This window comes from Furipterus horrens, unplaced genomic scaffold, assembly GCF_987537825.1.
Source record: "Furipterus horrens unplaced genomic scaffold, mFurHor1.1.pri manual_scaffold_8, whole genome shotgun sequence".
NCBI lineage: Eukaryota > Metazoa > Chordata > Mammalia > Chiroptera > Furipteridae > Furipterus > Furipterus horrens.
The window spans coordinates 48,415,050-48,442,543 of record NW_028327178.1 but is presented as its reverse complement, the minus strand read 5'-3'; the positions used below and the strand labels follow the sequence as shown (position 1 = coordinate 48,442,543).

Here is a 27,494-nt window from a genome sequence, read left to right as displayed (position 1 = left end):
AGTACACAAATGCTTGAGAGTTACTATAGCTCAGGTAAAACTTTTTAAAAGCATACTCTTTCCTATTCCCCTTTCTCCTCACCTCCACCCAAATTCTGTTTGAAGATATTTAGAGAAGGTGTAATTTACTACGGAGAAGAAAGATAAAAGAAACATCTAAGGGGAATCCCAGCATTGCTCAAACTCCCAATCCTCTATAATCAACCTTTATACTTTGTTGTCAAATAAATCATATTTTGAAGAGATCTTTACAACAGAGAAACCGTCCTACAACATTGTCTGAAAAATCTTTGCTTACCCCAAAATTATGAACAGATGGTATTGTGTCTCTATTTTATTTCCCAGTTGTTTTTGACTAATATGTAGAACACAATTGATTATTGTGATTAATCTTGATCCTATGACCTTGCTAAATGTTCTTAATAGTTCTAGTAATTGTAACAATAGATTCCTTACTTAGGATTTTCTTTAGATAATCATATAGTCATATTGTCTGCAAATTAAACAGTATTTCATCCTTTCAAAAAATTTTGTCTTTTTTCTTAACTTATTATACTAGCTAGGATCTGCTATACAGTGTTGAATAGCAATAACAAAAGCAGACACCTTTTCATTGTCTGTGATTTCAGGGCAGGGTTTCTCAAGAATAGCTCTGTTGAAATCTAGGGCAAGATCATTCTTTGTTTAGGAGGATATCATGTGCATTATAGCATATTTAGCTGCACCTTGGCTTCTCACACACCAAAGGCTAATAGCGTCCTCTCCCTCCCCAGTGATGACAACCAAACATGTCTCCAGACATCACTAAATATCCCCTGGGGGACAAAATTACCCCCCAGTTGAGAACCACTGTTTGGAAGGAAATGTTCAATATATCACCATTAACTGTGATATTAACTATAAGAATTTTATTTTCAGTACATTTCTTCATCCTGAAGGATGTTGGTGTTGAGGAGAAAACAACCACCATTTCTTCCAGTGCTTTAACAAAATTGAAGATGCGTGGCATCCTGGCCACGCATCTTCGATTTCATATCATTGGAGCCACCCTTGTATCCCTGGGGGTTGCATCTTCCTATAAATTTGCTGTGGCTGAGAAAAGAAAGCAAGTATATGCAGATTTCTACAGAAATTATGATTCCAAGAAAGATTTTGAGGAGATGAAGAAGGCTTGTATCTTTCAGAGTACAAAGTGATCTTAGAATGTAAAGAATTTCTTTGGGTTGAATTTCATGGAAGTTTGCCACTGACCTGTGTTACTAAATTATGAAACATGAATGTTTGAGCCAAGAATAGTTTCTTTTGATAAACAATTAAGAAATAATTTAAGAAAATAATTCTATTTTCAAAATTCTGCTTTGGAGAATTTCAGGCATAGGGAAGATTATATTGAACACTGGTATACCCACCACCATTCTACCATAAATATCTTAATACATTTGGTCTGGTTAACATCTATGCATCTATCAGCCTTTCTCTCCATTCATCAATCTACCTTATTTCAAAACATGGTTCCAAATAAGTTATAGACACCAGTACACATCTCCCTAAATATTTCAGTATGTATATAATTACCTAAATTTTAATATTTATATATTACTACAGATTTTTTTTCTTTTCAGGCAACAGTTACATGTAATGAAATGTAGAAATCTTAAGCAAACATTCAAGGAGTTTTTTTTTTTTTTTTTTTTTTCTGCCCTTGTTGATTTCACTTTATTTTGGAATACATGGAGCATTAACGTGTTCTCAAGAGTCAACACTATACAGAAGTGGTTTACTCTGCATCCTTCCACCCCTTTCATTCACTTACCCCAAGTTCATTGTTTCCTGGATTATCTTTTGTGTTTCCTTTTTTTTTAAAGTATATTTTATTGATTATATTGTTACAATAGTTCCAATTTTTTCCCCTTTGCTCCCCTCCGCCCAGCACCCCCCTTCCCCAACAATCTCCTCCCCAAGTCCATGCCTCACCCTTTCATATATTCTTCTTCTTTTTTAAAAAATAATTAATTAATTAGTTAAATATTTTAACAATAAAAAAATAACAATCCCTCCCTTTCAGACTTAAGACCCTTTACAATCTTATAAAGGACAATGGACGAAGGTCTCAAGCTCCTCTAGCTGCTTCAAGCTGGACATGGTCGTCGTCCTACCTACCCTTGGGTCAAGAAATCCCTAATAAGAGCGGGGGTGTGGAGGGGAGGGTGGCCTTCCCACAAGGGGAAGGATCGTGCAGACTCCAGGTTGGTTGGCTGTCTCTGGACAACGGCATGCTTGGTTTAACAGGCTGGCATCCTTGTTGTATTCTGGGGGCAACAGGGTTAAAGGACATCATTCAATCCGTAACCACTAGATGACAAAAGACAGGTATTAATTTTTCAATGTCCCACATTAGGGAAAAGAAGGGCTTCTTTGGAGGAAGGTATGCCAGGTACATCTCACCTGTCCAAAACCCTTTTGCCCATTATACTTATTTTGGACTGAGGGAAATATTTTAGGTTTCCCCCCTCTCAGGCCTCTGGGCTCTTTCTGTCCAAGCCATTAGGATAGAAAAGAGAAACCAGTTTTAAAGTGAAGCCCACAGACCACCCCATTCTTCACCAACCCAGCCACTTAGTTCAGCCAAACCATTGAGTCTCAGGAGGCAGCAATGCAGACAGGATTAAGTGAGGCCTATATGTACAGACAATCACTCAGGTAATGAGATCGTAGGCTTATGCCCTTTGAAAACAGAAAACACATGTTAATTTATGTAACATAACCCACATACAAGTCTCTAAATCTGTAGGACTGTCTTATCGGAAAGACATCCAGTTGCAAGGCATTTGACATTCTTCTTGCCTGTAAATTAAACATCTTTGGTAATGCCACAGACATAGTTTAACTTTCAAATGAAAACAAATTTTAAATGAAAAGAAACTTTAAAGATGGTTAGCTGCACTACTTTATAGTCTACCACTGGGCATTGTGATCTTCCTTGAATCGTGATTTTTCTCCCTAAGATTACCCTCCTTGTCATTAAAGGGACTGCATTAAGTTCATTTTCAATTTATCCTGTTCATTTGCATAAACACAACAAGAGCAGAAAATGATCACTTATGATCTTTAGTTCTGCTTTGCTGGAACTTACGCAAGGAACATTTAGGGTGACCTTCAGTCTGCCCTTCAGGGCACAGAAGCTGAGCCACATACCTGGCATTCAGCCTTGCCTGTAAACACCTGTCTTTTCCAGGTCCTCCTGGTTTTCCATTGTGCTTTAAGGTCCCTTCTAGCCATATTTCAGGAAAACAACCTTCATTCCTTCCCTGGAAAGATTGCTATGAACCGCTCACCCATCCAAGGTACCAGGCCTTTTATCTCGTGGACTTTTATTACCTTTGAAAGTCAGTCCCAGTTGCTTAGGGCTTTTTGGTAACAACCAAAGCCCAAGCATGTCTCCTTTAGGCATGACATTCCAGTCAAAGTCATAGTCAAAAAAATCGTTATTAACAACTGGTCTTATTAGTTTTATGCAAAGAAACTTAGGTCATTACTTACTTCTTTAGAATGCCAAATTCTGGAGGGATCAGATAGGGAGAAAATATATACAGTGTGAAGGAAAATCCTTGTCCTTCTAATATTCATTGAACTTGCATTTCTATTCTTTATATTTTTATTTTTTCCCTCCACTAAAAATTTTTCTGTTTGTTTTTCCATTACAGTTGTCTCACTTTTTTCATTCAAGGAGTTTTGATGAAAGCATACATCTGTGTGACCTAAACCCTTATCAAAATATAAAATACCCTGGCTGGTGTGGTTCAGGTGGTTGGAGCATTGCTCCATAACCAAAAGGTTGAGGATTCGATTCTGCAACCCATGAGGTACATACCTAGGTTGTGGGTTTGATCTCTGGTCGGAGTGCATGTGTCCCTGTTCCAGGTTTGTATGGGAGGGGACCAATTGATGTTTCTCTCTCACACTGATGTTTCTCTCTCTTTCCTCCTCTCTCTCTAAAAAAGCAATGAAAAATGTCCAAGGATAAAAAAAATATGTAATATATATAACAATATTGACCCATAGAAATATAATGCAAACCACATAAGCCACATGTACATGAAACTACTGAAATTTATTTTACTAGTATATTATTTAAGTAAATTATCTAAAATATTACTAATGAGATATTTTATATTTTTTCTTTCTTATTGAGTTTTCAAAATCTGGTGTGTATCAGAACACAGCTCGATTCAAACTAGTCACAGAGTGCTCAATAGGGAGGGCCATGTGGCCAGTAGTTGTATCTTGGACAGCACAGGTATAGAGTATTTCTGTTCCACAGAAAAACTCCTCATGCTGCTTCTAGTCAATCTTCATACTCTCCTCCTTGGAGGCAACCATTGTTCTGTCCCACGTCCTTCATTATTTAGCATTTTTTTGTCCTATAATTTCACATAAATGGAATTGACAGTATGTAGTCTTTTGTGTCTGGCTTCTTTCACTCAACGTGTTCTTTCTGATATCCATGAATGTTGTTACCTGTTATCAGTTTATTCCTTTTGACTACTGATTAACGATGTATTATATGAATACCACAGTTTACCTATTCTCCTATTGATGGTTACCTGTGATGTTCGCAGTTTTGGGATATTATAAATAAAGCTTCTTTATACATTCTTATACAAGTATTTCTTAGGGCAATGTATTCCCTTTGGGGTAAATATCTAGAATTGCTGTCATAGGGAAGTTGTTTGATAAGAAACTTCTAAACTTTTTTTCAAAGTGGCCTTTCACATTTTATGCTCCTATTAACAATTATAAGCTCTGATTCACCCACACTCAGAATAATCTATTTTAATTGTTTTGGTTTGTATGTGGCGGTATCTAATTGTGGTCTTAATTTGCATTTCCCTAATGGCACACAATGTTAATAAACATTGGTCATTTGTGTATCTTCTTTCCTGAAATGTCTGAGTCTTATGTCCATTTTAAAAATTGGATTGTCTTTTTAATTAGTGGGTTCCTTATATATCCTGAATCTCAGTTTTTTGTCAAATGCACTTTAAAAATATATATTTTTCCCAATCTGTGTTTTTCTATTTGACTTTTTTTCTTTTTAATCCTCACTCAAGGATATGTTTATTGATTTTAGAGAGGAAATAAGGGAGAGAGAGAGAGAGACAGACAGACAGACATAGAGATAGAGAGAAACATCAGTTGTTTGTGTTATGGTGCATTCACGAGAATGGAGAGTCTGAGACAATTTGGATTTCAAATTGTGGCATTTATTCTAGCTGGCCAGTGACTGTCCACCCATCCACAAACCGGACTTAGGTGAACAGCCCTGACCCTGGGCACTGGGGGCTTATAAAGCATTTCGGGTGCATTCTTGTTCCTGCAGGTGCAGGAACTTGGACAGAAATACAGCTTGTATAAACAAAAATTTTCCACTATTCCCCAGGTCATTGCTCAAAGGAACAGGTCACTGCTCAAAGGAATAACAGTTAGGTTAAGTTCCTTGTTCTGCTTGGTCATAGCATGCAACCACAGGGGTCCGGTTTCCAGGACCCAAGTCCAGCTAATTACCCTACTGGCTGGACATCTAAAAAATACCCTTTAACATTCCCCACTGGTTGTAATGGATGGTTCAAACCCTTGAATCCCAAGCTTCAAGGGGGACATAATGACTTCTGAAAACTAATAACCTGACCTCTTGGATACACCACTTAATATAACTAGTGAGGCAGTTGATTATACAGGGACCAATGGTTAGGGCTAGAAGTAAAAGGAGGAGAGGACCTGCGAGCACGGTTAGTAGCATAGTGACCCAAGGAGACATGGAGAAAAGCCATTCGTACCATTTTTCTCCTTGTTTTCTGTCTTCCTCCCTGTCCTGTAAGCGCTTCGAAAGCTGACTGAGACTGTCCCTTATTACTCCGGAATGGTTAGCATAGAAACAACAGGCTTCCCCTAAGGCTAAGCAAAGGCCTCTTTGCTTAAGGAACAATAAATTTAGGCCCCGCCTATTCTGTAGGACTACTTCAGCAAGTGAGCTTAAGGAATCCTCTAGCTTACTTACACTATTTTTAACAGTAGCTAAACCTTGGTCTATTTGGGCCCTAAGATCTTTGAAGTTTTTATTTCCTGTTATGAGGGCTGATGTTCCTATGGCAGCTGACCTGGCTACCCCTAAGGCTAGGAGTACTGGAACTAGGATGGGAGCGTGCTTGTACCAGCTGAGCCCTTCAAGTCCTAAATGTTCCCTAACCTGATCTCCAGAATAGTAATAGACCTGTGGCAAGAGATGTGTTAAAATACAAAGTTCAGGGGTGCCAGAAGAGGCCTCAAGCAGGAAGGAAGATGCCTGGGGGAGCCACTAGGACTGCTTCTGCTACGTCACTAGGGGGCAGTATAATTTTCTGAGCACAGGAGTCCCGATAAGGGGAAGCGGATATTTTATAGTCTGAGAATATAAAACAGGCCCCCTGACCTTCAAAAGATCCTAAAGTAAGTCTGGGAGACTGACCCCATGAACAGGGGCAAGGCTGTTCAGTTGAGGAAGAGTAAGGTTTTTGATCTTCCTCTCTTGTCCCTAGGCTGCGGTTCACTCCTAACCCCACATAGTAAGGGGGCTCAGGGTTTAAACACGGCCAGCAGTCTTTTGTCATATTGGGATGGGATCAGTTCAGGAACTGGAAAACAGCGTGAAGTGTCCTGTAGATTTGTTTTTGTCCTTTTTCACTGGACGGGGCAGGAGGGGTCATGGCTTCCTTGGCTGGGGTAGAACCCCGACCTCCCCTGCCCCCTGTCCCAGTATTAGGAGTTGGTGGGAGCGAGGGCGCCTTCGACTGTGGGGGAAGACCTACTTCAGCTATGGGCTCTACAGGGAGGCTTAGTTGGGGGAGACAGCACTTCTGGATAGTGAATAACACTCCTGGATCTCGGCCCGATACATAGAGCCGCAGGCCCCAGGTTTTTCCTCCTTCCCACTCATCTTACCTGGGGTTGTAGAGCCATAGCTCGAAAGGGTTGCAAGCCCCCACAGAGCATTCCCTCAGACTACAGGGCTGATCAAAAGCAAGGGAGGGGTCCGTTTTCTTCCAGGGTGCTAAGTTACACAGTCCCACTTAGGGCAGAAAAATTCCCCTTGGTTCTGGCACTGGAGGGACTCTGAGAATGGGTACATATAGACCTGGACTGATTGTAATTTCCTTTCCCCCTGTAGGGTCCCACACCCTGGCCCGGTAGTTACCCTGTTAAAGGCTCTGGTGTGGAGGTGGGAGCCCAGAGGACTTGGGGGTCTTTCGGTCCAATCTTGCCCCCAGCTACTGGGGTAGAACTTGCTCCCAAGGAGGGTGCAGAGGTCAAAGGAAAACACTGGAGTCCCTGGGTACTGATTTGGCTTACTAGCACCCCATCAATGGTCCTAGACACTTGCCAGGTGTAGTTGGTTAAACGGTAAGGGTTTCCTATGGCAGAATCAAGGGAGAGGAGGAGGAGGATTAAGGGGAGCATCACCACAGCCGCACCCGAAGGGGGTGGTCAGAGTGCTCTGCAGTCCATTTTTCTGAAATCTCGCCTGTGTCACTGGCCGGCTTGACCTGCGAATGATGAAGCCAACACTGCTTTCCTGCTACTTTTACTGCCGTTGGGATGCTCAGTATCACCTGGTATGGTCCAGTCCACCATGTCTCTAACATTCCAGGGTCCCATCGCTTGACCCACACGAGATACCCTTGCTCAGCCAGTGGTCCTTCTGAATTCCCTGCGATTGGAACGGGATGATTTACCAGGAGGAGGGAGTGCAGGTCTCGAGTGCTCTCTGAAAAAGCCTGTAGGGATTTAAGAAGCTCCTGGTTAGTGATAGAAGCAGAAATGTCTAGTCCTAATTTAGGCAAGAGTGGTGGTGGACGACCGAACATAATTTCACAGAGCGTAAAGTGCTGAAAGTAAGGGGTATAGTGAGCCCTTAAGAGGGCAAAGGGAAGGAGTCCTAACCAGTCACCACCAGTTTCTAATTTCAACTTGGTTAATGTTTCCTTAAGGGTCCTATTTATTCTTTCTACCTGTCCTGAACTCTGGAGCCTGTAAATACAATGTAACTTCCATTCAATACTTAGCACTTTGCTGAGTTGTTGGGTGATTTGGCTTATGAAAGCCAGGCTATTATCAGACCCCATGGCTAGAGGGAGGCTGAATGGGGGAATTATTTCCTGTATTAACTTTTTGGTTACTACTAAAGCTGACTCTGACCGAGTGGGGTAGGCCTCTACCCAGCCCGAGAAGGTATCTACTAGGACTAGGAGGTATTTGTACCCTCCCCGTGCTGGTGGCATTTTGGTGAAGTCGATCTCCCATTTCTCTCCGGGAGCATCCCTGTGCAGGCGGTAGTGAGGAGATTGGGGGTCCTTGGGGGCTGGGTTGGCTGCAGTGCACTAGGGACACTGCTGGCTCACCTCCTTGGCTCCCTGAAACAGCCTGGGAATGAAATAGGCTTATTGGAGGAGTTCAGCAAGCTTCATGCCCCCCAGGTGGGTGCTTTGGTGAGTTTGCTAGATTAGTTCTTTCCCAAGGACCTCTGGGATCAGAATGTGAGTGTCTGGGAGGTGTTTCCAACCACCTTGAGTGTCATGGGTCTGCATTCTGACAGCAATTTCTTGATCTCTGGCTGAATACACCGGGGGCCTGCTAAGCACCCGTGGTGGAACTAGGGGCAGGAGCTTTAGGGGCCCCATTGGTTGTAGGGCCGCCCTTCTGCCTTCTTGGTCCATGAAAGCATTTTCTTGGGCGTCCAGTGTCTGCGCTGCCTGGTGCCCCTTACAGTGGATTACAGCAACCTGCTTCAGGAGCCAAATGGCCACGAAGAGATCAAGGATTTCTTGGGTGTTCCTTATACATTTTCCCTCTAATATCAGGAGCCCTCTTTCCTGATATATGCTCCCATGGACATGTACTGTAGCAAAGGCATACCGGCTGTCTGTGTAGATATTTACACGCTTTCCCTTTGTCCAGAAAAGTGCTTGTGTTAACACAATGAGCTCAGCTCTCTGGGCAGATGAGCCAGGCCCCAGAGCTTGGGCCCAGACGACAGTGTTGCTTGTTACAACAGCTTCTCCAGCATATCGGACTCCTCCCTGGGCGAAGCTGCTGCCATCAGTGTACAGGACCACATCAGGATTGGTCAGGGGGAGGTCTGTGAGGTCCTCTTAGTAGTTGGTGAGGGCAGTGAGTACATCAACACAGTCATGGAGAGGTTGGTGTGGGTTGTCATCCGGAAGGAGAGTAGCAGGGTTAAGGGCCGTTGACTGGAGGAAATTGACACGGCCCGGATCGAGGAGCAGAACTTGATATTGTACAATGCGCGCATTGGAGAGCCATTTGTCAGGGGGAGTTCTCAATAAGGTCTCTACAGCATGTGATGTGATGACCTGTAGCTCCTGTCCAAATGTTAGCTTCATAGCCTCTTTTACTAGCTGTGCTGTGGCAGCTATAGCCCGTAGACAATTGGGCCACCCAGCAGCTGTTGGGTCTAGACGCTTAGAAAGGTAAGCTACAGGTCACTTCCAAGTCCCTAGGCACTGTGTGAGAACCCCCTTCGCTACACTCTTATTTTCCGCTACATATAGCTGGAAGGGCCTGTCAAGCCTTGGTAGCACCAGGGCAGGAATGGTGACTAGCGCCTCCTTTAACGTCTGAAATGCCCCTTCCTCAGTCTCGGTCCATAGTAAGGCCTCTTTTATTCCCCCTGTGCAGACATAGGGGCTTAGCTAGTTCTGCAAATCCTAAAATCCATAGGCGGCAATAGCCGAAGGCCCTGAGGAACTCATGAACTTGGCACTTGGTAGTGGGGTCCGGGATCTGTAAAATGGCCTGGACTCTTCTGGGGGACAGGGTCTGGCTACCTTCCTTTAAGATATACCCTAGGTAAGTGACTTCCTTCTGCCATAACTGGGCCTTCTTGGCCGACACCCTGTACTCTAGGTGGGCTAGTAGTCTTAGTCGCACCTCCGTTGCTTCCCCGCAACTGGCTAGGTCCTTGGCCGCCAATAAGATGTCATCTACATATTGTAGGACTGTGACGTGTGGATTGTCCTCTCAGAAGGGGGCAAGGTCCCGGCTGAGTGCCTCATCAAAGAGCGTTGGAGAGTTTTTAAAACCTTGTGGCAAACAAGTCCATGTTAATTGACCTGATTCCCCCATGTCAGGGCCAGTCCACTCAAATGCAAAGAGAGGCTGACTGACTGGAGCCAGGGGTATGGAGAAAAAGGCATCCTTTAAGTCTAGAACCGAGTATACCGTCCAATTGGAGAGCAAGAGGCTGAGAAGGGTATAAGGGTTGGGCACCGTAGGATGGACAGTTTTAACTCGTTTATTGACTTCCCTCAGATCTTTTACTGGGCGGTAGTCCTCAGTGCCTGGCTTCTGAACTGGGAGGAGCGGAGTATTCCATGCCAACTTACAGGCCTTTAGGATACTGGCTTCCCGCAGGTGCCGGATATGAACCGCAATTCCCTGCCAGGCCTTTATTGGCATAGGATATTGCCTCTTCTGGCACGGTACCGCATTCCCTAAGAGTCACAACTGCCGGAACATGAGTCGCCAGGCCGGGGGTGTTGCTCTCAGCCCATACCATTGGTATGTCTTGTTGCCACCGAGCCAGGAAGTCCACATGCTGGGAGTGGGCCTGGTCTACTAGGAGGAGGTACTTTTCCCCAAGCGAGCAAGTGACCATAACCGAGGCAGGGGCAAGCCCTAGGGCCACCTCTGGCTCCTCCTGATGGAATGAAATTGTGGCCTTCAGTTTGTGGAGAAGGTCTCGACCCAGGAGAGGAAACGGGCAGTCAGGTATGACAAGAAAGGAATGGGTGACTGTGTGGCCGCCAAGGTCCATTATTCTAGCCTGGGTCCATGGGTATAATTTAGTCTTGCCTATGGCCCTCTGTATGGGCATCTTTTCCTGGGATATGGGACTGTGCATCTTTGAAGTACTGAGAAGGTTGCACCGGTGTCCACAAGAAAGTCTACAGGTTGGCCTCCTACTTGCATTCATACCCTGGGCTCCTGGGGGCTAATGAGTGCAGAGCCCCAGCCCCATCAGTCCTGAGTCCCCTGAACCAGGACTGATGTGCCAGGGGCCAAAGTCTTCCATTTGGGGCACTCTTTCTTCCAATGGCCTTCCTCTTTACAGAAGGCACACGGGTTCCGACCCAAGGTGGGGGGGGGTCTGCCTTGACCTTTGGCACAGGGGCCTTTCATGGATCTGCTGCTTTTCTTAGTAGGCTCTCTGGCCATGGTTAGGAGGACTTGGGCCATCCTTTTATTTAATTCCCTACGATCCTGCTGGTTGTTAAAGACGTGCTGGGAGATTTCTACCAACTCAGTCAGGGACTTTTCCTCAAATCCCTCCAATTTCTGTAATTTCTTTTGAATATCAGGGGCTGACTGGGAAGCGAAAGCAATATTCAGGGCCCATCTATTCTCAGGTGCCTCAGGATCAATGGGAGTATAAAGGCGATATGCCTCCTGAAGGTGCTCAAGAAAGGCTGCTGGTGACTCATCAGGACCCTCACTTACCTCAGTGACCTTTGAAAGATTGGTAGGTTTCTGGGCTGTGGCATGAAGTGCACGAAGGAGAATCTGACGGTATCGATCTAGGGCCTCCTTACCTTGGTCACTGTTTGGATCCCAGGTCAGCCGGGCTAGAGGGAAGACGAGCTCTAGTCTCGCCGGGTCAGCAGATGGTTGCCATCTGGCCCGAGGATGAGCTTCCGTCCCTCTCCCCTCACCCTCTCTCTCTCCTTGGAAGTAAAAAGAGTCTGCAACAACTGCTGGCAATCATCCCAGGTAGGCTGATGGGTAAAGAAAACAGACTCTAAAAGAGAAATGAGGCCAGTGGAGTTCTGGAAAAAGGAGGAATTCTGATTCTTCCAATTATATAAATCACTGGTTGAGAAAGGGATATATACCATGAAGGGGTGCCCAGTTTCCTCGGCAGGGGCTGAAGCCTCCAGCAAGGGCAAAAGGGGCACAGGCCTGCCCCCTGAGTCAGGAGAGGGCTTGTAGTCCCGACCCGAGTGGGAATGGGGGGGATTGAAAGGTGGAGCGCTGCCAGTCCCAGACGAATCTGGGGAGGCTTGGGGATATGGTGGGTGTCTCACAGGAGGGGGACTTTCCTGTGAGTCCAGGAGAACCGAAGTGGGGCCTGAAGTGGGGCCATCCTTCAGTTTGGAGGCCACTAAAACAGTGGCCTTCTTCTGACAGCTTGTAACCATTTAGGTTTGTCTTCTAAAATGTCAATCCAAACTTAAATGTATGGAATTTGGTCAGGGTGTCCGGGCCTCCCGGCACAAACCCGGGGACCCCTTAGGCCATTCGAAGATCAAAAGACCCATCAGAGGGCCAAAAGACCCCTGGGGAGGTTGGCCATTCCAATTCACCAAAAGTCCACAATTGTCTGGGAGTGACAGGCGTCCCATAGAAGGAGGCCTGTCTCTGGAAATCCTGGAGATTTTTAAGAAAACATCGAAGAGGCGAACACAACGATGATGACAACTGCCCATGTCACTTAGGAAAAGACTGACAACAAGACAGACACTGAACAAGACACAGAACACAAACCCTATGGGCTGAACCCACCATCATGTAGTTCACCCGAGCCCTGGAAATAACGCTGCGTTCAGCCTTCCCTTGGGTTCCCCTGGTGCACCTGCCCTGGTACTGTCCACATACACCTTTCCCTCCGTGTAAATGGCCCTACCTGAGTAATTAACGCCAAACAGCCGATTGAAAATAGGATTGCGGTACAGCTCAGACTGAAGGGTCGGGGCCGAGGAACGTCTCTCGATCTCCCCCTGACACACCTCCGGCAGCTGTCCGATCTTGGCCTCTCCTCCCAGCAAGGGTTGGGAATCTCACTGGGGCCTCCAAATGTTATGGTGCATTTGCGAGAATGGAGAGTCTGAGACAATTTAAATTTCAAATAGTGGTGTTTATTCTAGCTGGCCAGCGACTGTCCACCCGTCCACAAGCTGGACTTAGGTGAACAGCCCTGACCCTAGGGACTGGGGACTTATAAAGCATTTCAGGTGCATTCTTGTTCCTGCAGGTGCAGGAACTTGGACAGAAATACAGCTTGTATAAACAAAAATTTTCCACTATTCCCCAGGTCATTGCTCAAAGGAACAGGTCACTGCTCAAAGGAATAACAGTTAGGTTAAGTTCCTTGTTCTGCTTGGTTGGAGCATGCAACCGCAGGGGTCCGGTTTCCGGGACCCAAGTCCAGCTAATTACCCTACTGGCTGGACATCTGAAAAATACCCTCTAACAGTTTGCCTCCTGTATGGGTCCTGACCAGGGTTCAAACTGACAGCTAGGTGTCTGCCTTGACTGGGAATTGAACCCTCAACCATTTGGTGTATGGGAAAATAATCCAGATAACTCAGTCACCGGGGCTTGATTTCTTAGTGATCTCTTTGGACACACAGCAATTTTAAATTTTGTTGAAGTCTAATTCATTATTTTCTTTTATAAGCATTACTTTTGTAGGGGCACCAAATAGTCCCTGTAAAAAGTTTCAATATGTAAGTACGTAAGGGCTTTAAATGTTCTTTGTAAGAAGTAGCAAGGACTTGCTAAAAGGCCTTGGAAAAAGGAATGTAAGAAGGAGTGTTATAGCAATTAGTGATTTACAAGCTAAAAGGACTTCAGCCTCTATCACCTCCCATTTGCTTGCTTGTGTCTGGTTTATAGCATTTGTGAAGGTTGTGCTTTGAAGAATGTCTAGCCCTTTGAAAATAAATTGCTTCACAGGGAGTTCGTCCCTGGCTGAAGAGCTGTGTTGCTGTCGAAGATAACCTTTAGCCTTGCGAATTTCTGTTCCTGTTACTGCCAAGACATTCCTGCAGTCCTGCCCAGCCCCCTCTTCCTAAGGCTGTTTCCCGCCAAAGAAGAAACAAAGAGACTGCACCAGTATAAAAACCCAGCGTTTAGACTCCATTGTAGGTTGGAGCATGTTAGAGACCTGCTCAGGGTCTGCCCAACTCCTGGCCATTATTAAAAATCCTTTGCTTAACTTTATACACCGCTTCAGAGTGTTCAATCTCGCCTATGTAGCCGTAACACTTTCTGTTTCTAAGAAATCAGTGCTCATTCCCAAGTCAAAAGGCTACTCTTTTGTTTTTCTTCTGAAGGCGTCATTGTTTTATGTTTTATAATTAGCTTTATGAACCATTTTGAATTAATTTTTTATGTGTACTATAAGGGTGTCTTTTTTTTTTCCTATACAGATACCCTATTGTTCTTGTACCATCTGTTGATTTTCCTTTCCCCATAGGGTTGTTTTGGCATCTGTGCTGAGAATCAAATGACCATACAAGTGGGCTGGCTCTGTTTTGTTCTGTGCTCTATTTTTGTTTCACTGATGTAGGTATTGATCTTTAATTCTGTATCACAGAGCTGTAAGTTTAGAGTAAGTCTTGAAACCACTAATTCTAAATCAACTTTCTTTTGTAAGATTATTTTAAGTATTCCAGATTCTTTGTATCTCCATATAAATTTTACAATGTTTGTCAATTTCTACCTTAAAAAGCCTACTGGTATTATAATTGGGATTGCATTGAATCTATAGATTTTGGGAGAACTGACATATCGCCAATTCTCTTCCATCCATCTCTTGTTATCCAAAAATATGATATTTATTTATTTATTTATCTATCTATTTTCTACCAAAAATATTTTATAGTTTTCAGCATACAAGTTTTGCATATATTTTGTTAAATGTATTCAAATATGTTGTTTCTTGATGCTATAGTAAATGAAAGTTAAACTTTATTTTCCAATTCTTTGCGGCTAATAAAAATTTTATTTTTTATTGTTCATTAGTTTCCTATATTAGGCAATATCATATGGTATTTTTCTTTTGTTACCTGAGTTATTTCGCTAAGCATAATCCTCTCCAGTGCCATCCATGTTATTGCAAATGGTAGGAGTTCCTTCTTTCTTTCTGCTGCGTAGTATTCCATTGTCTAAATGTACCAGTTTTTTGATCCACTCACCTATGTACGAGGTGGGGATTGACTGTGGGAGAAGGGGTGGGCTGGATTGGGGGGGAGTAATGCAGGAAAAAGTGGGAAAACTGCAATAGAAAAACAATAAATAAACCAAATAATTTTAAAAATAATAAAATTTTATTTTTATATAACTCTTAAGATGCCATGACCTTGAAAATTATATTACTTTCATAGTTGAACCTACCTTAGGCTTTTCTATATCAATAGTAATATCATTTGCAAACAGACCATTTTATATTTTCTAATCTTTATTCTTTTTCTTGCCTTTTGCAGATATATATTGAATTTTCTAAAAAATTCATAAATGGATATTGAATTTTATCAAATGTCTATTCTACATTTATTGAAAAAAAAATTTAAAGCACCTATTAAAACTTGTCCAAAGCACTGACTCAAACAAATTTAGGAGATAGTGTTTGCTTATTCAGTCTATCCCCTACCCACAACCATCCACCATGACCATAGTGCCACTGGCTTCTGCACAAGACCACCACCTGGCTAATAAGTGACAGAGACTTACAGGTCTCAGACAAAAACCTTCCAATTCTCAAGCTCCTGTTCTTTCATTAGCACCATGGTGGACTTAAGAGTAGTTAAATATAAGAATTCTTATGACAATGCTTTCAGTTTATTTTTATTTTTATGAATAAAATGCAACATCCATATGATACTTAACAATGAAAGATGATGGGATTGGCCAAAGAATATATATGCAAGACACATAGACACAGACAACAGTGTGGTGATGGCCAAAGGGAAGGAGGGGCAAGGGCTGGGCAGAGGTGGTCAAAGATGGAGGTAGGCATCTGTAATAGTATTAACAATAAAATAAAATTTTAAAAATCACTAATTTTTAAGATGGGAGACACCATAAAACATTGACATTCCTCATGATATTATATGATTTTTCAGTCAAATCACACAGTTTTAGAAAACAGTTGGAAAAATGTCTGAAAGAAAGCATTAAAGTGTATGTGTATAAAACTGTTGAAAATGTTTGAAAGAAACATTCTAATCCATGTCATATAATTTTTTAAGTGACATATTTGTGGAAAAGAGTTGAAAATGCTGTTCAGAAACTAGAAACTATTCAATTCCATAATATATATGCTTTTCATACATGTAATATATTTGTGAACAACAGCTGAAATATGCTTGATAGAAAGAAGGATCATGTTTATCTCATCCTATTTTTCAGTCAAGTGCAATAGAGGAAAAGTAGTTGAAAAATGCCTGCAAGAAGAGATGAATATTAATTTATATACTTGGAAACCTCCATCTAAATATGGTTCAACACACAAAAAAATGACTAAAGGACATAAAATCTCTGAGTATACCACAGATCACAGTTACAGAGTATTTTTGGCTTTAAAACTTTTGCTAAAAATATTTTACATTATTAAATGCATATTATTAAATGTACACTGAAAGCTAACTGAAGTGACAAATAATAAGGCTCAGGGACAGTTTGTAACAAAAATTGTTAAAGTCCATCATTTTTTTTCCCCAAGAAAGGCAAGTGAGGTAGTTTATATTGTGTACACATGAAGAAATTAATATTCCAGTTTGTTTGAAGATCATTCACTCCAAGAATTATATCCCCAAGTAAGTGGCTTAACAAAGGGATTCCTTTTTGCAGAATAGAGGAAAAAATGAGCCAGTTTCAGGTTTCTTCTTTTTATGAATAAGTGTTCCTAACAGGTTAATTTTCTTTAATACTCTCCTTAATATTATTTTCCTAACTGTACACCAAGGGCACTTGGGATGAGGTGGGGTGGGAAGCTATTAAAAATAGAATTTAGAAGCCCAGTACCTGACTCTGCTTTATTTGCAAATATACTATGCAATTTTACAGGTTACCATTAACTATTTTAAAACAACTCTTGATAAGGCAAAGATAGCTTTTAAATATTTAGGTGGCAGACAATTTTTAATTTTAAATTTAGGGGTTTATTCTTTAAGTAAAAAGAACCTCTTTATGCACATAAAAATTAGTCTGTGTGTCTACTGAAAATTTTTTAATCAATTAGTGAACCCTAAACTAAGAATGAAAGTTATCCTTGGATAATTATATGGTATTAACATTGCCTTCCATATTATATTTAATTGAAAGTTGCCAGATATCCTTGAATACATTAAAAGTGAGTAATTTAAAGTAATTGTCTCAGCTAAGTCTTTGACATCTGAAAGCACACAGAAGTGGCTAAGAAATTCAGAAACTTATTGCTTTTACCTGTCATCTGTTAGCCATTTATTTAGAATGGATGGCAAGTGAAGTAAATCTTGAAATCTTTAGAACTTACATATAGGTTCTAATGTGTTTTTCAGTCAAAAGAAATATAAATTCCTAAGTAAAAAATTAATAGATTCATGAATTTTCTATATAAACACAACAGAATTTATTCTAAAAGATAAATACCATGAGATAAATCAACCATTGTTTTCATATATTCATAGAAGTGTAAGGTAGCTAATTTGAAGAATTTCTTCTATGTGTGGAGGCATATATTACTGCCATCTTCTGTCCATAAAGTGAAATGTTTACTCCTGTTGTTTGAATTGCAAAAATGATAAAAGTGTTTTTTTCAGACTCATTATGTAAACTCACATGCCATCAATTACCCCTATATTGAAACCTAATGAAATGTAAGTATAAACTTACAGAACATGTTTATTTTCTAGTGGGTTTTCAGGAAAAGAAAATGAAAATTCTCAAATAAATGAATAAAATGAATAGATATTTGGGTTTTCTATAAAAATATAACAAAATCTTAATGACCATAAACAGAATTATCTACATGTTGAATATAAGTCGTATTTTTATAGACATCAAGGCAAAATGCAGTATATAAAATTTTTCTGCTATATATGGGCTTAAATTATTATTACATTATGTTTTAAGGACTTGTAATATTTAATGTTTTCTGCATTTGTGAGCAACTTTGTCTCTCTTTTGAACTGCAAGAGAGAGTCATGTGAGTGTTAAATCTCATCAAAACAGATATAAAGTCATCAACATACCCATCTGTGGATTCTAATCCAAAGTGTGTGGGATAAATGAAACCTCTGTTCCATATTAACTAACCCTAAAATGACTAGATTTGTATTCCCAAAATGAAAGGTCGAGCTGTCTGACTCTTCAGCACATTTTAGATTTGCTCTCAATTAGAATCATGGGGGACTGTGTGTTCCTGTTAATTGTAGGTCTGGAAAATGGCTCCACAGGATCTTGATAGTGAGACAGTTTTCCGCTTACAAAACACGCATCTGATTTTGAAGCCTGATGCTAATTCACGGTGCATGGCCATGACTATTATTGATGAACAAAAACAAAATCTGCTTTTACAGAACATGAAATCTGAATATAATAGTATTTTTCAGCACTCTTAGCTAAAGGCACTGTGTATTTTCAAGCAGGGCTGCAGAAGTGACTATGTAAAGTTGTAAAAAAAAATTTTTAAATGATATGTTGATAAGAAAAGGAAATCAATGCCTGACACATGGAAAGCTATTCACTGAGCACCATAATCATGATGAGGAAAAATAGAGGCTCTGTGACTTTTGACTGCACAGAAGGTTATGAAAACATAAGAATACCCTTTGTCAATCTAAGCTTGCCTAGGGGTTCTGTACTCATAAGGGAACAAGCATAAAAAATATCAGTTTCAACAGCCCATAAGAAAGAAATGATCATTTGCACCAGAATGCTAATTGTCACATTACAGTACAACATGCATAACTATACAGTTTCTTTAAACAGAAAGTCCTTCTTCTCCAATTCAGGAGTAAGGCGGAGCATAAACATTGTGTATGTAACTTTAGAAACTGATTCCCTTTGGAAAGTAGATTTTGAATTTTTTTGCAGACTGGAAGTTACTGATATTTCTGGCATTCTTGCTCAAAAAGGTCAATATATGTATATAACATAGGTATAAAAAAAGTCTCTTTCCACCTCTGTGTTTGTTTGGTAGCATTTGCTACACAAAGAAGTGTTTCTTATTTGTAGGTATAAGACCAAGTTCATTTTTGCTCTGAGGTCAAAGTTCTAGAAATGATTAGAGTTCCTACTCTAGATTAGTCTTTCTTTAGGAAGGATCACAATCTCTTTTCTTCACTCTTATGAAGGAACCATCATGAGAAAGCTTTAGCTCCAATAGTTAACCATATCCTCTTCCATAGTTCATGTTGATAATGCTGGGAGACAACACTTGGGCCGAGAAATACCAAGAAGGTTATAGGAACAAACATGTCAAAAGCAGTCTTTTTAAATCCTACTTAAGAGTTTTCTTGGCATATAATTCACAACAGCTGCTAACTTGGACATATTTCAAAAACTTGGTTGGGGTTTGATCACCCATTCTGCCTGAGGATTGACGCGATATACATCCAAAATGTAAGCATCTGGATCCAAGCAATGCTGTCCTAAAAGAAAGAGAAAATCAGAGAATGTTTATAAGAGTGAACACTTCTGTGTGTGTGTGTGTGTGTGTGTGTGCATGTATGTATGTACGGTTTGAATAAGGCCAGCATAGTTCTCTAAGCCAGAAGTAAGTACAGTAAGTGCTTTCCTTATTGTTTATAGAGTTGAGTGATTTAGTTATTAAATACTTCAATACCTTTACTGATTACTTGACAAGCAATAAACAATTAAAAAAACATAATGAGAAAAAAAATTAGGTGGTGAACATCATGGTGTACTCACACAAATCTACATAATATAGTCTACTACTGTAATTATATGTGCTATATTTTTATACAGCTGGAAGCACAGTAGGTTTGTTTACACCAGCATCACCACAAATACATGAGTAATGTGTTGTGCTATAACGTCACGACAGCTACTATGTCACTAGGCATTAGGAATTTTTCTGCTCCATTATAATCTTATTGGACTACCATGCTATACATGATCCACTGTTGACCAAAAGCATGTCTGTAGATACATTTTAAAGATTCTTAGCAAAGCCTGCCTTTCTTCCTTCCTTCCTTCATTTCTTTTTGATTATTAAGTACTTCAAATAAATCCCATGTGAAATTATGGAAAAAAAACATGCCAACCACAGGCAAATTATTCCCTAAACTCACCACATCTATTAGAAAAAAATATGGAAAAGACCTGTTTCATGTATAAACTGATCATTTATGTTATAATACATATCCTTTAATGGTTTTTGACAGATAGTAACTTGACCAGGACTAGAGAAGATTAAAAGTTCAGTTTAGTTTTGTTCCTATGGCTGCAATGCCCACAGGCAGAAGATAGTAAACAACAACAAGATCATTCCATGTAGAAAATATTTATATACAATGTGTTTGAAATGTATATTAAAGTCTCAGACAAAACCACCAAGATCTGACTGCGTGCTTGATTCATTCACTTATCAAATATTTATTGAGAATTATTATGTTCCAGGAAGTATTCTAGGGGCTTGGACTACAGTAATGCATCAGACAGTCAAAAATACTTGCCCTATGCATGCTTACATTCTAAAAGCAAGTGTAATATAAAGCAAGTCGACTAGTATAAGAACATTAGAGAACAACAAAGAAGGGAAGGAACACAGAGACTATATAATTCAGGAAGGTCTCATTGAGAAGGTGATACTCAGCAAAGACTTGAGTGAGGCAAAGGAGTAAGAAATGAAAAATCTGAAAAGGGTGTTCTGGACAAATGTTAGCAAATGCAAAGGTCCAAGGCAGAATGTGCCCAGTGATTAAATACAAAAGGTTGGTGTTTGAAGGAAAGTCTGGATATAATGTGAGAGGCATCAGCATACAGATGTATTCAAAGCAATGGGATGAACTGAGCTGCCCCAGGAAGTTAAGTGCAAGAGCTGGAAGGACTGAGTCTTACAACTCTCCAATCTTAAGAGGCTGAGAGGATGAGAAGTAACAGGTAAGAGACTCCTAAGGAGCAGCCAGTGTAGTGGGAGAAGAGCCACAAGCTCAGGTTGTCCTTGAGACCAGGTGAAGAAAGTGTTTTTCAAAGAAGGAAAAGATCAACTCAGGTAGTTATAAAGATAATAGTGAATTGTTGGATTTCACAACATAAGAGTTCTCCAGTGACCTAAACAAGGGGGAGATTTTGATAAAGTGTTGAGAAGTAAAGCTTGACTGGAGTGGTTTCAAGACAGAACAAGAGGAAGAAATTGGAATACAGACAACTGATTTAAGGAATTTATGCTGTAAATCAGAACAAAAATGGCAGTTGACTTGAAGGGGTCAAGGGAGAATTTTGTAAAGATGAGAAACTTTGCCAGAAATTTTATGCAGATAGAAATGATGCAGTTGGAGAGAAAAGTTGGTGTTAAAAGAGAGAAGGGGGAATAAATGGATCAATGTCCTAACTGGGCAGGGAGGATATGAAGTGAGACATGAGTGGAGGCACTGGTCTTAAAAAGGAGCACAGATATTTCCTCTTGATTGTGAAGAAGACAAGCAGAAGACATAGACACAGAAAAAAGTAAAGGGAATTTTCTTTGTATTCCCTCCGCCCCACTTCAGGGAAAAATAAACTTGGGCTGTGAGTGAAAACAGGGAAGTTAAACAAAGAGGGTGTCATAATTTTGAAGGTTCTATGATGTTATTTTCTTTGTTTTTCATGAATCTCCAAAAAGAGATTTTCCAACTTTCCATATCAACTAAAATAGTCACATTTAAATTTTGAAAGTATTTTAGAAAAGTCATACTGTTCTTATATGAGATTTAAAAAATCAGAAACTTATTTTGAATTTATATATAAGAAACTTGTAAAATATACTTTTATAGCATCATATTTCTTTTAGAGTACTCAGAGCATTTAGGAGTAAAAATTGTTAAAAAATCCTTACCTATATTTCCTCCAATTTCATATAACCTTTGGTTCTGAATTTTAATGGATTCTGAAGGACCATGACTGAAAAAAGGAGAAAGCAATATAATTTTAACCCTTTCATAACCTGAGGTAAATCTGTAGATTAAATAACCATGGCAATAAACAATTCATTCTGCCTTGAGTGAAATACATCCCACAAATCATTATTATGACAAATTACAATAAAAACAATTTTTTGTTTGTTTCACACAGACAAAAATTTGAGGCACAGAGAGGGTGGGACTTTTCCAAACCAAGATGGATGCTGCAAGGTTCCACAGCAACCTGGAGCCTGCCTTATCCACACCTGTCAGCTCCATTTGAGAGGGAACTGCTACTGACATATCAAGGCTGGCCAAGGAGCAGCTGGATGTTTAATATTGGCCTGTCACTGGTCACAGTACTCTTAGTTCAAAAGAAGTCAAGTTCATTTCCATATTTGCCAAAAACTGAATGGGAATCTCTCTTCAGCCCATGTCACATTTCTAAGTTTGACTAATTAATGCTTTGCTAACTGTCTAACATTGATTTCATTGCATGTCTTTGCCCTGTAATAAAAGAAAGTCAGAGAATATGAATGCCCAATTTAATTTTTCTATCCCTGACTAGAATGCTGGGGTAGAAGAGTCTAGAAAGACCATTTCAGATCTCTGTCCCACTTCAGGAATGACTTTCAGCTTGGTTTTTTCAAAAAGATTGTTCTTACTCTATTGTGAGGAAGACTAATGTGCATTCTCCTTTGTTTAAAAACTTTTTGAAATAATTGTAAATTTGCATGTATTTATAAGAAACAATACAAACAGATCCTGTGTTCCCATTACCCAGTTTCCTGTAATTGTAAAATCTTGAAAGACTAGTGCAATATCACAACCAGAATGCTAATAATGATTCAGTCAAGATACGGAACATTCCCATCACCACAAGAACCCTCCTTTCCCTTTTACAGCCACACCAAGCCCTTCTCCCGATCCCTATCCATACACCTACCCTTTATCCCTCTATTCTACATTTCTGTAAATTTGTCATTTCAAAACGTTATGTAAATGGAAATGTACAGCATGGACCTCTTTGGAATTGACTTTTTTTCAATTAGCATAAATCCCTGGAGATTTGCCCAAGTTGTTGAATTTTTATTGCTGAGTACCAAACCATGGTATAGATGTACCATAGTTTGTTCAGCTATTTACCTATTAAAGAATATCTTTTTTTCCCAGTTTTTGATTATTATAAACAGAGCTGCTATAAGCATTTGTGTACAGCATTTTGTGGTAACACAGTCTTAATTTCTTTGGGATGAATGCCCAGGAGTGTGAATGCTGGCTCCACATGGCAACTGCATATTTAGTTTTATAATAAACTATCAAACTGTGTTACAGTGACTATACCATTTTACATTCCCATCAGCAATGTATAAGCAATCAAGTTTCTCTATGTCTTTGCCATTCTTTGGTGTCGACACGATTTTTTATTTTAGCCATTCTCATAGGTGTCTAATGATTATAGATATTGAACATTTTTTTCATGTGCATATTTGCCATCTGTATATTCTCTTTGGTGAAATGTCTGTTCATGTCTTTTGCCCATTTTTAGAGTACATTGTTTAAAAAAACGATTTTATTTATTTTTAGAGAGAGGGGAAGGGAGGGAAAAGAGGAGAGAAACATTGATCAGTTGCCTCTAAAATTTTTTAATTTCAGAAATATTATATAAATGGAGTCTTGCAGTATGCAAGTTTTTGCAATCAGCTATTTTTTGCCAACGTGGATGCTGCTTTTTAATGGTTTGAGAGCTCCTCTTTAAGGATACCACCAGAGTTTAACTAGAGACCATCAAACTGTACCTGCTCTCTAGTGGACAGATTTAAACTAGTGCTTTTCATTTTTTTAAAATCTCAGGGAAAATATTTATCTTTGAATAAGCATGCCTAGCCAAAAATGATTATTTATGCTTTTTAAAGGCAATTAGTGAATTAGTGGCTGATATGTACAAATATTTTTTGTAAATATAATTCTGACCCTAAAGTTTATTGATAGTAATTTTAAGGAAAGCAACAGCTATAATGTTCACCTAACTGCATATATTTTATCTGATATTGGCATGTTAAAGGCCATTGGAGCCTGAAACAATGATATTCCTGGAAAGCTATCAAGAGATCTATAAAACCAACTTGCTATAATTTTATACTAATAAAAAGTAAAACTCATTGAGTAAATGAAAACATCAAAACAGAACAGTTTTATATTAAGCGCCCCTTTAGTAATCTTACACAAACATAAACTCAAAGTGGATTAAAAGTTGAATGTGATACCTAAAACTATAAGTAAACTCCTAGAAGAAAATGTAAGCAGTAAGCTCTTTGACATTGGTCCTGGCAATGATTTTTTTTTATTCTGACACCAAAATCAAAGGCAACAAATGCAAAAATAAACAAGTGGGACTATGTCAAACTAAAAAGATTCTACATAGCAAAGGAAACCATCAAAAAATAAAAAGGCAACTCATGGAATGGGAGATAATACTTGCAAATCATATATCTGATAAGAGGTTAATATCCAAAATACGTAAAGAACCCATACAACTCAATAGTAAAAAAGCAATTTAATTAAAAAATTAAAAGATCTGGACTTTAAAAAAAAATGTTTTATTGATTATGCTGTTACAGTTGTCCCAATTTCTCTTCCCTCTGCTCCCCTCCACCCGGTGGCCCCCCTCCCTCCAGTTGTCCCCCCTTTTAGTCCATGTCCATTGGTTGTGCATATACTTCTTCTCAACCTCTTCCTGTCTACTTCATTTCCTCCTACTATGCTTCTTAATTCCTGTACCATCTCCCTCCTTTCCCCCTCCCCCTCCCTGCTGACCTCTCCCTAGTATGTTCTCCATACCTCTAGTTCTTTTTCCACTCTCGTTGCCTATTTAGTTTGCCTTTGTTTCAATTCCCTAGCTTCTGTTGTTGGTTGTTGTGACACAGTTTTCATTTTAATGTTCGTGGTTTTGACCCTCCTTCTTCTAAACCAGTCCCTTTAACATCTCACATAATAGTGGTTTGGATTTAATGAACTCCTTCAGTTTTACTTTGTCCTGGAAGCACTTTCTCTGCCCTTCTATTCTGAGTGACAGTTTTGCTGGATAGAGTATTTGTGGCAGTAGGTTTTTGATTTTCATTGCTTTGAATATTTCTTGCCAGTCCCTTCTTGCCTGCAGGGCCTCCTTTGAGAAATCAGCTGATAGTCTTATTGGAATCCCTTTGTGTATGATTCTTTTCTTTTCTCTTGCTGCTTTTAAGATTCTCTCTTTAGCTTTAATTTTTGACATTTTGATTATAATGTGTCTTGGAGTGGTTCTCCCTGGGTCCAGTTTATCTGGAACTCTCTGTGCTTCCTGGACCTGTAAGTCTATTTCTTTCCCCAAGTTAGGGAAATTCTGCTTCATTATTTTTTCACATAACTTTTCAATTGCTAGTTCTTCTTCTTCACCCTCTGGCAATCCTATTATCTGAATGTTCGATCGCTTATAGCTGTCCCAGAGGTTTCTGATCTTCTCCTCACTTTTCTTACTTTCTGTTTCCTCTTTCCACACTGGTTGTCTGTTTGTTCCTTCCCTATGTTCTGGTTTGTTGATTTGGTCTTTGGATTTTATTTCCTTACCACTTGTCTTGTATGTGTTTTCGTTCGTTTCAGTATGAGTAGCTTTCATTCCTTCCCTGTCTTGTTTCAAATCTTTTGTTAATTCCATAAGCCACCTTATAACTATGGCTCTGAACTGAACCTCAGACAGGTTTTCTATTTGTTTCTCTGTCAGGTCTTGTATCTACTGCCTGGTGAGCTGCATCACCGGGATTTCAATCGTTGTCTGCTTCATTCTAACAGATTTGTGTTTAGCTTTGCTTCCTGGGCAGGCTATAGGGGGCGAAGCCCCATGCATTTGTCACTGTCCAGAGACCAGCAGATCAGCGACCAGCAGCAATCGGTGACCTTTTTCACTGCACTGTGGCGCTTTGTGTGGGGTCCAGGGTCCAAGATGGATTCCTGCCGTTACTCTCCACTGAGAGACCAGGATCTGTCCCCCTGCCCTTTGGGCCTCTCCTTCCAAGGCAATGGGGGGGTCGGCACTTCCCAGCGTTGGGATCGTGAACTGCCAGGACTTGACTGTGGCCGGGCTTGTTCCTCTGGTGTTTCTCTCAGTTCCACTGTTATCCCCACTGCTACCACAGATAGCACCGCATTTTCTCACCCTTCCTACTGGTCTAGATGAGCATCACTAGTTTATAACTTCATATGTTGGGCTTCCATGTAGTTTTATTTTCTGGAATTTCTAGTTATCTTTTCTTTTGAGGTAGTTGTATTCCTTCTTAGTTGTAGAGGGAGACTGAGCATGTCAGTCTAAGCCTCCATCTTGGCCGGAAGTCTTACAGCTACCGGAACAGACATTTTTCCAAAGAAGATATACAAATAGCCATTAGGTACATGGAAAGATGCTCAATGTCACTAATAATCGGGGAAATGCAAATTAAAACTACAGTGAGATATAACCTCAGACCTGTTAGAATGGCTACTAACAAAAACAGGAAAAAAGAGCCCTGGCTGGTGTGGCTCAGTGGATTGAGCGCCAGCCTGTAAACCAAACAGTTGCAGGTTTGATTCCCAGTCAGGGCACATGCCTAGGTTGCGAGCCAGGTTCCCAGTTGGGGGCTCGCTAGAGGCAACCAGACAGCAATGTTTCTCTTCCTTCCCCCATCTCTAAAAATAAATAAATAAAATGTTAATAAAGCTCATTTAAAAAAAAACAGAAAAAAGATAAGAAGTGTTGTCAATGTCATGAAAATAAGGGAACCTCTGTGCACTGCTGATGGAAATGTAAATTGGTTCAGTCACTATAGAAAACTATAGTATGGAAATTAAAAATAGAATTACTCTATGATCCAGCAATTCCATTTCTGGGTATTTATCCAAAGGAAACAAAAAACTCATTTGAAAAGCTATATGTATTCCCACGTTCATTTCAGCATTATTTACAATAGCCAAGACATGAAAACAACCTAAGTGTTCACTGATAGATAAATAGATAAAGAAAATGTGGAGTATATAATGGAATATTATTCAACCATCAAAAAAGATACCTTGCCCTTTGCAATAACATGGATGGAGCTTGAAGGCATTATGCAAGGTGAAAGTCATATAGAGAAAGATAAATACCACATGATCTCACTTATATGTGGAATCTAAAAAGAAGAAGAAAACAAAACAAACAAACATAAAAACTAATCACACAGATACAGAGATAAGATTGGTGGTTGCCAAAGTAAGGAGGTAGGGGAAATGGGTGAAGGGGATCTAAAGGTACAAGCTTCCAGTTATAAAATAAGTAAGTCATGGGGATGTAATGTACAGCATGATGATTACCTTTAGTAACACTTTATTGCACATTTAAAAGTTGCTAAGAGAGTAGATCTTAAAAGTTCTCATCACAAGAAAAAACTGTTGTAACTATATACAGTAATAAATGTTAACTAGACATACTGTAGTGATCATTTTGCAATATAAACAAATACCAAGTTATTAATACTAACTCAAAAGAATGTATGCACCTCCATGTTC

General features: G+C 40.0%; 1 protein-coding gene across 1 annotated transcript in view; it reads right to left on the bottom strand.

Annotated features, from left to right (window-relative positions):
- Positions 1 to 19,014: 19,014 nt before the first annotated feature.
- The window catches only part of ARHGAP28 (Rho GTPase activating protein 28), an 86,626-nt gene continuing 78,146 nt past the window's right edge, over positions 19,015 to 27,494 (bottom strand). The window contains exons 16-17 of the mRNA XM_090285147.1: positions 21,878 to 21,942; positions 19,015 to 19,469 (exon numbers count right to left, since the gene is read on the bottom strand). Coding sequence (XP_090141273.1) covers positions 19,375 to 19,469; positions 21,878 to 21,942 — 160 coding nt within the window. The 3' untranslated portion in view covers positions 19,015 to 19,374. The remainder of the gene's footprint in view (positions 19,470 to 21,877; positions 21,943 to 27,494) is intronic.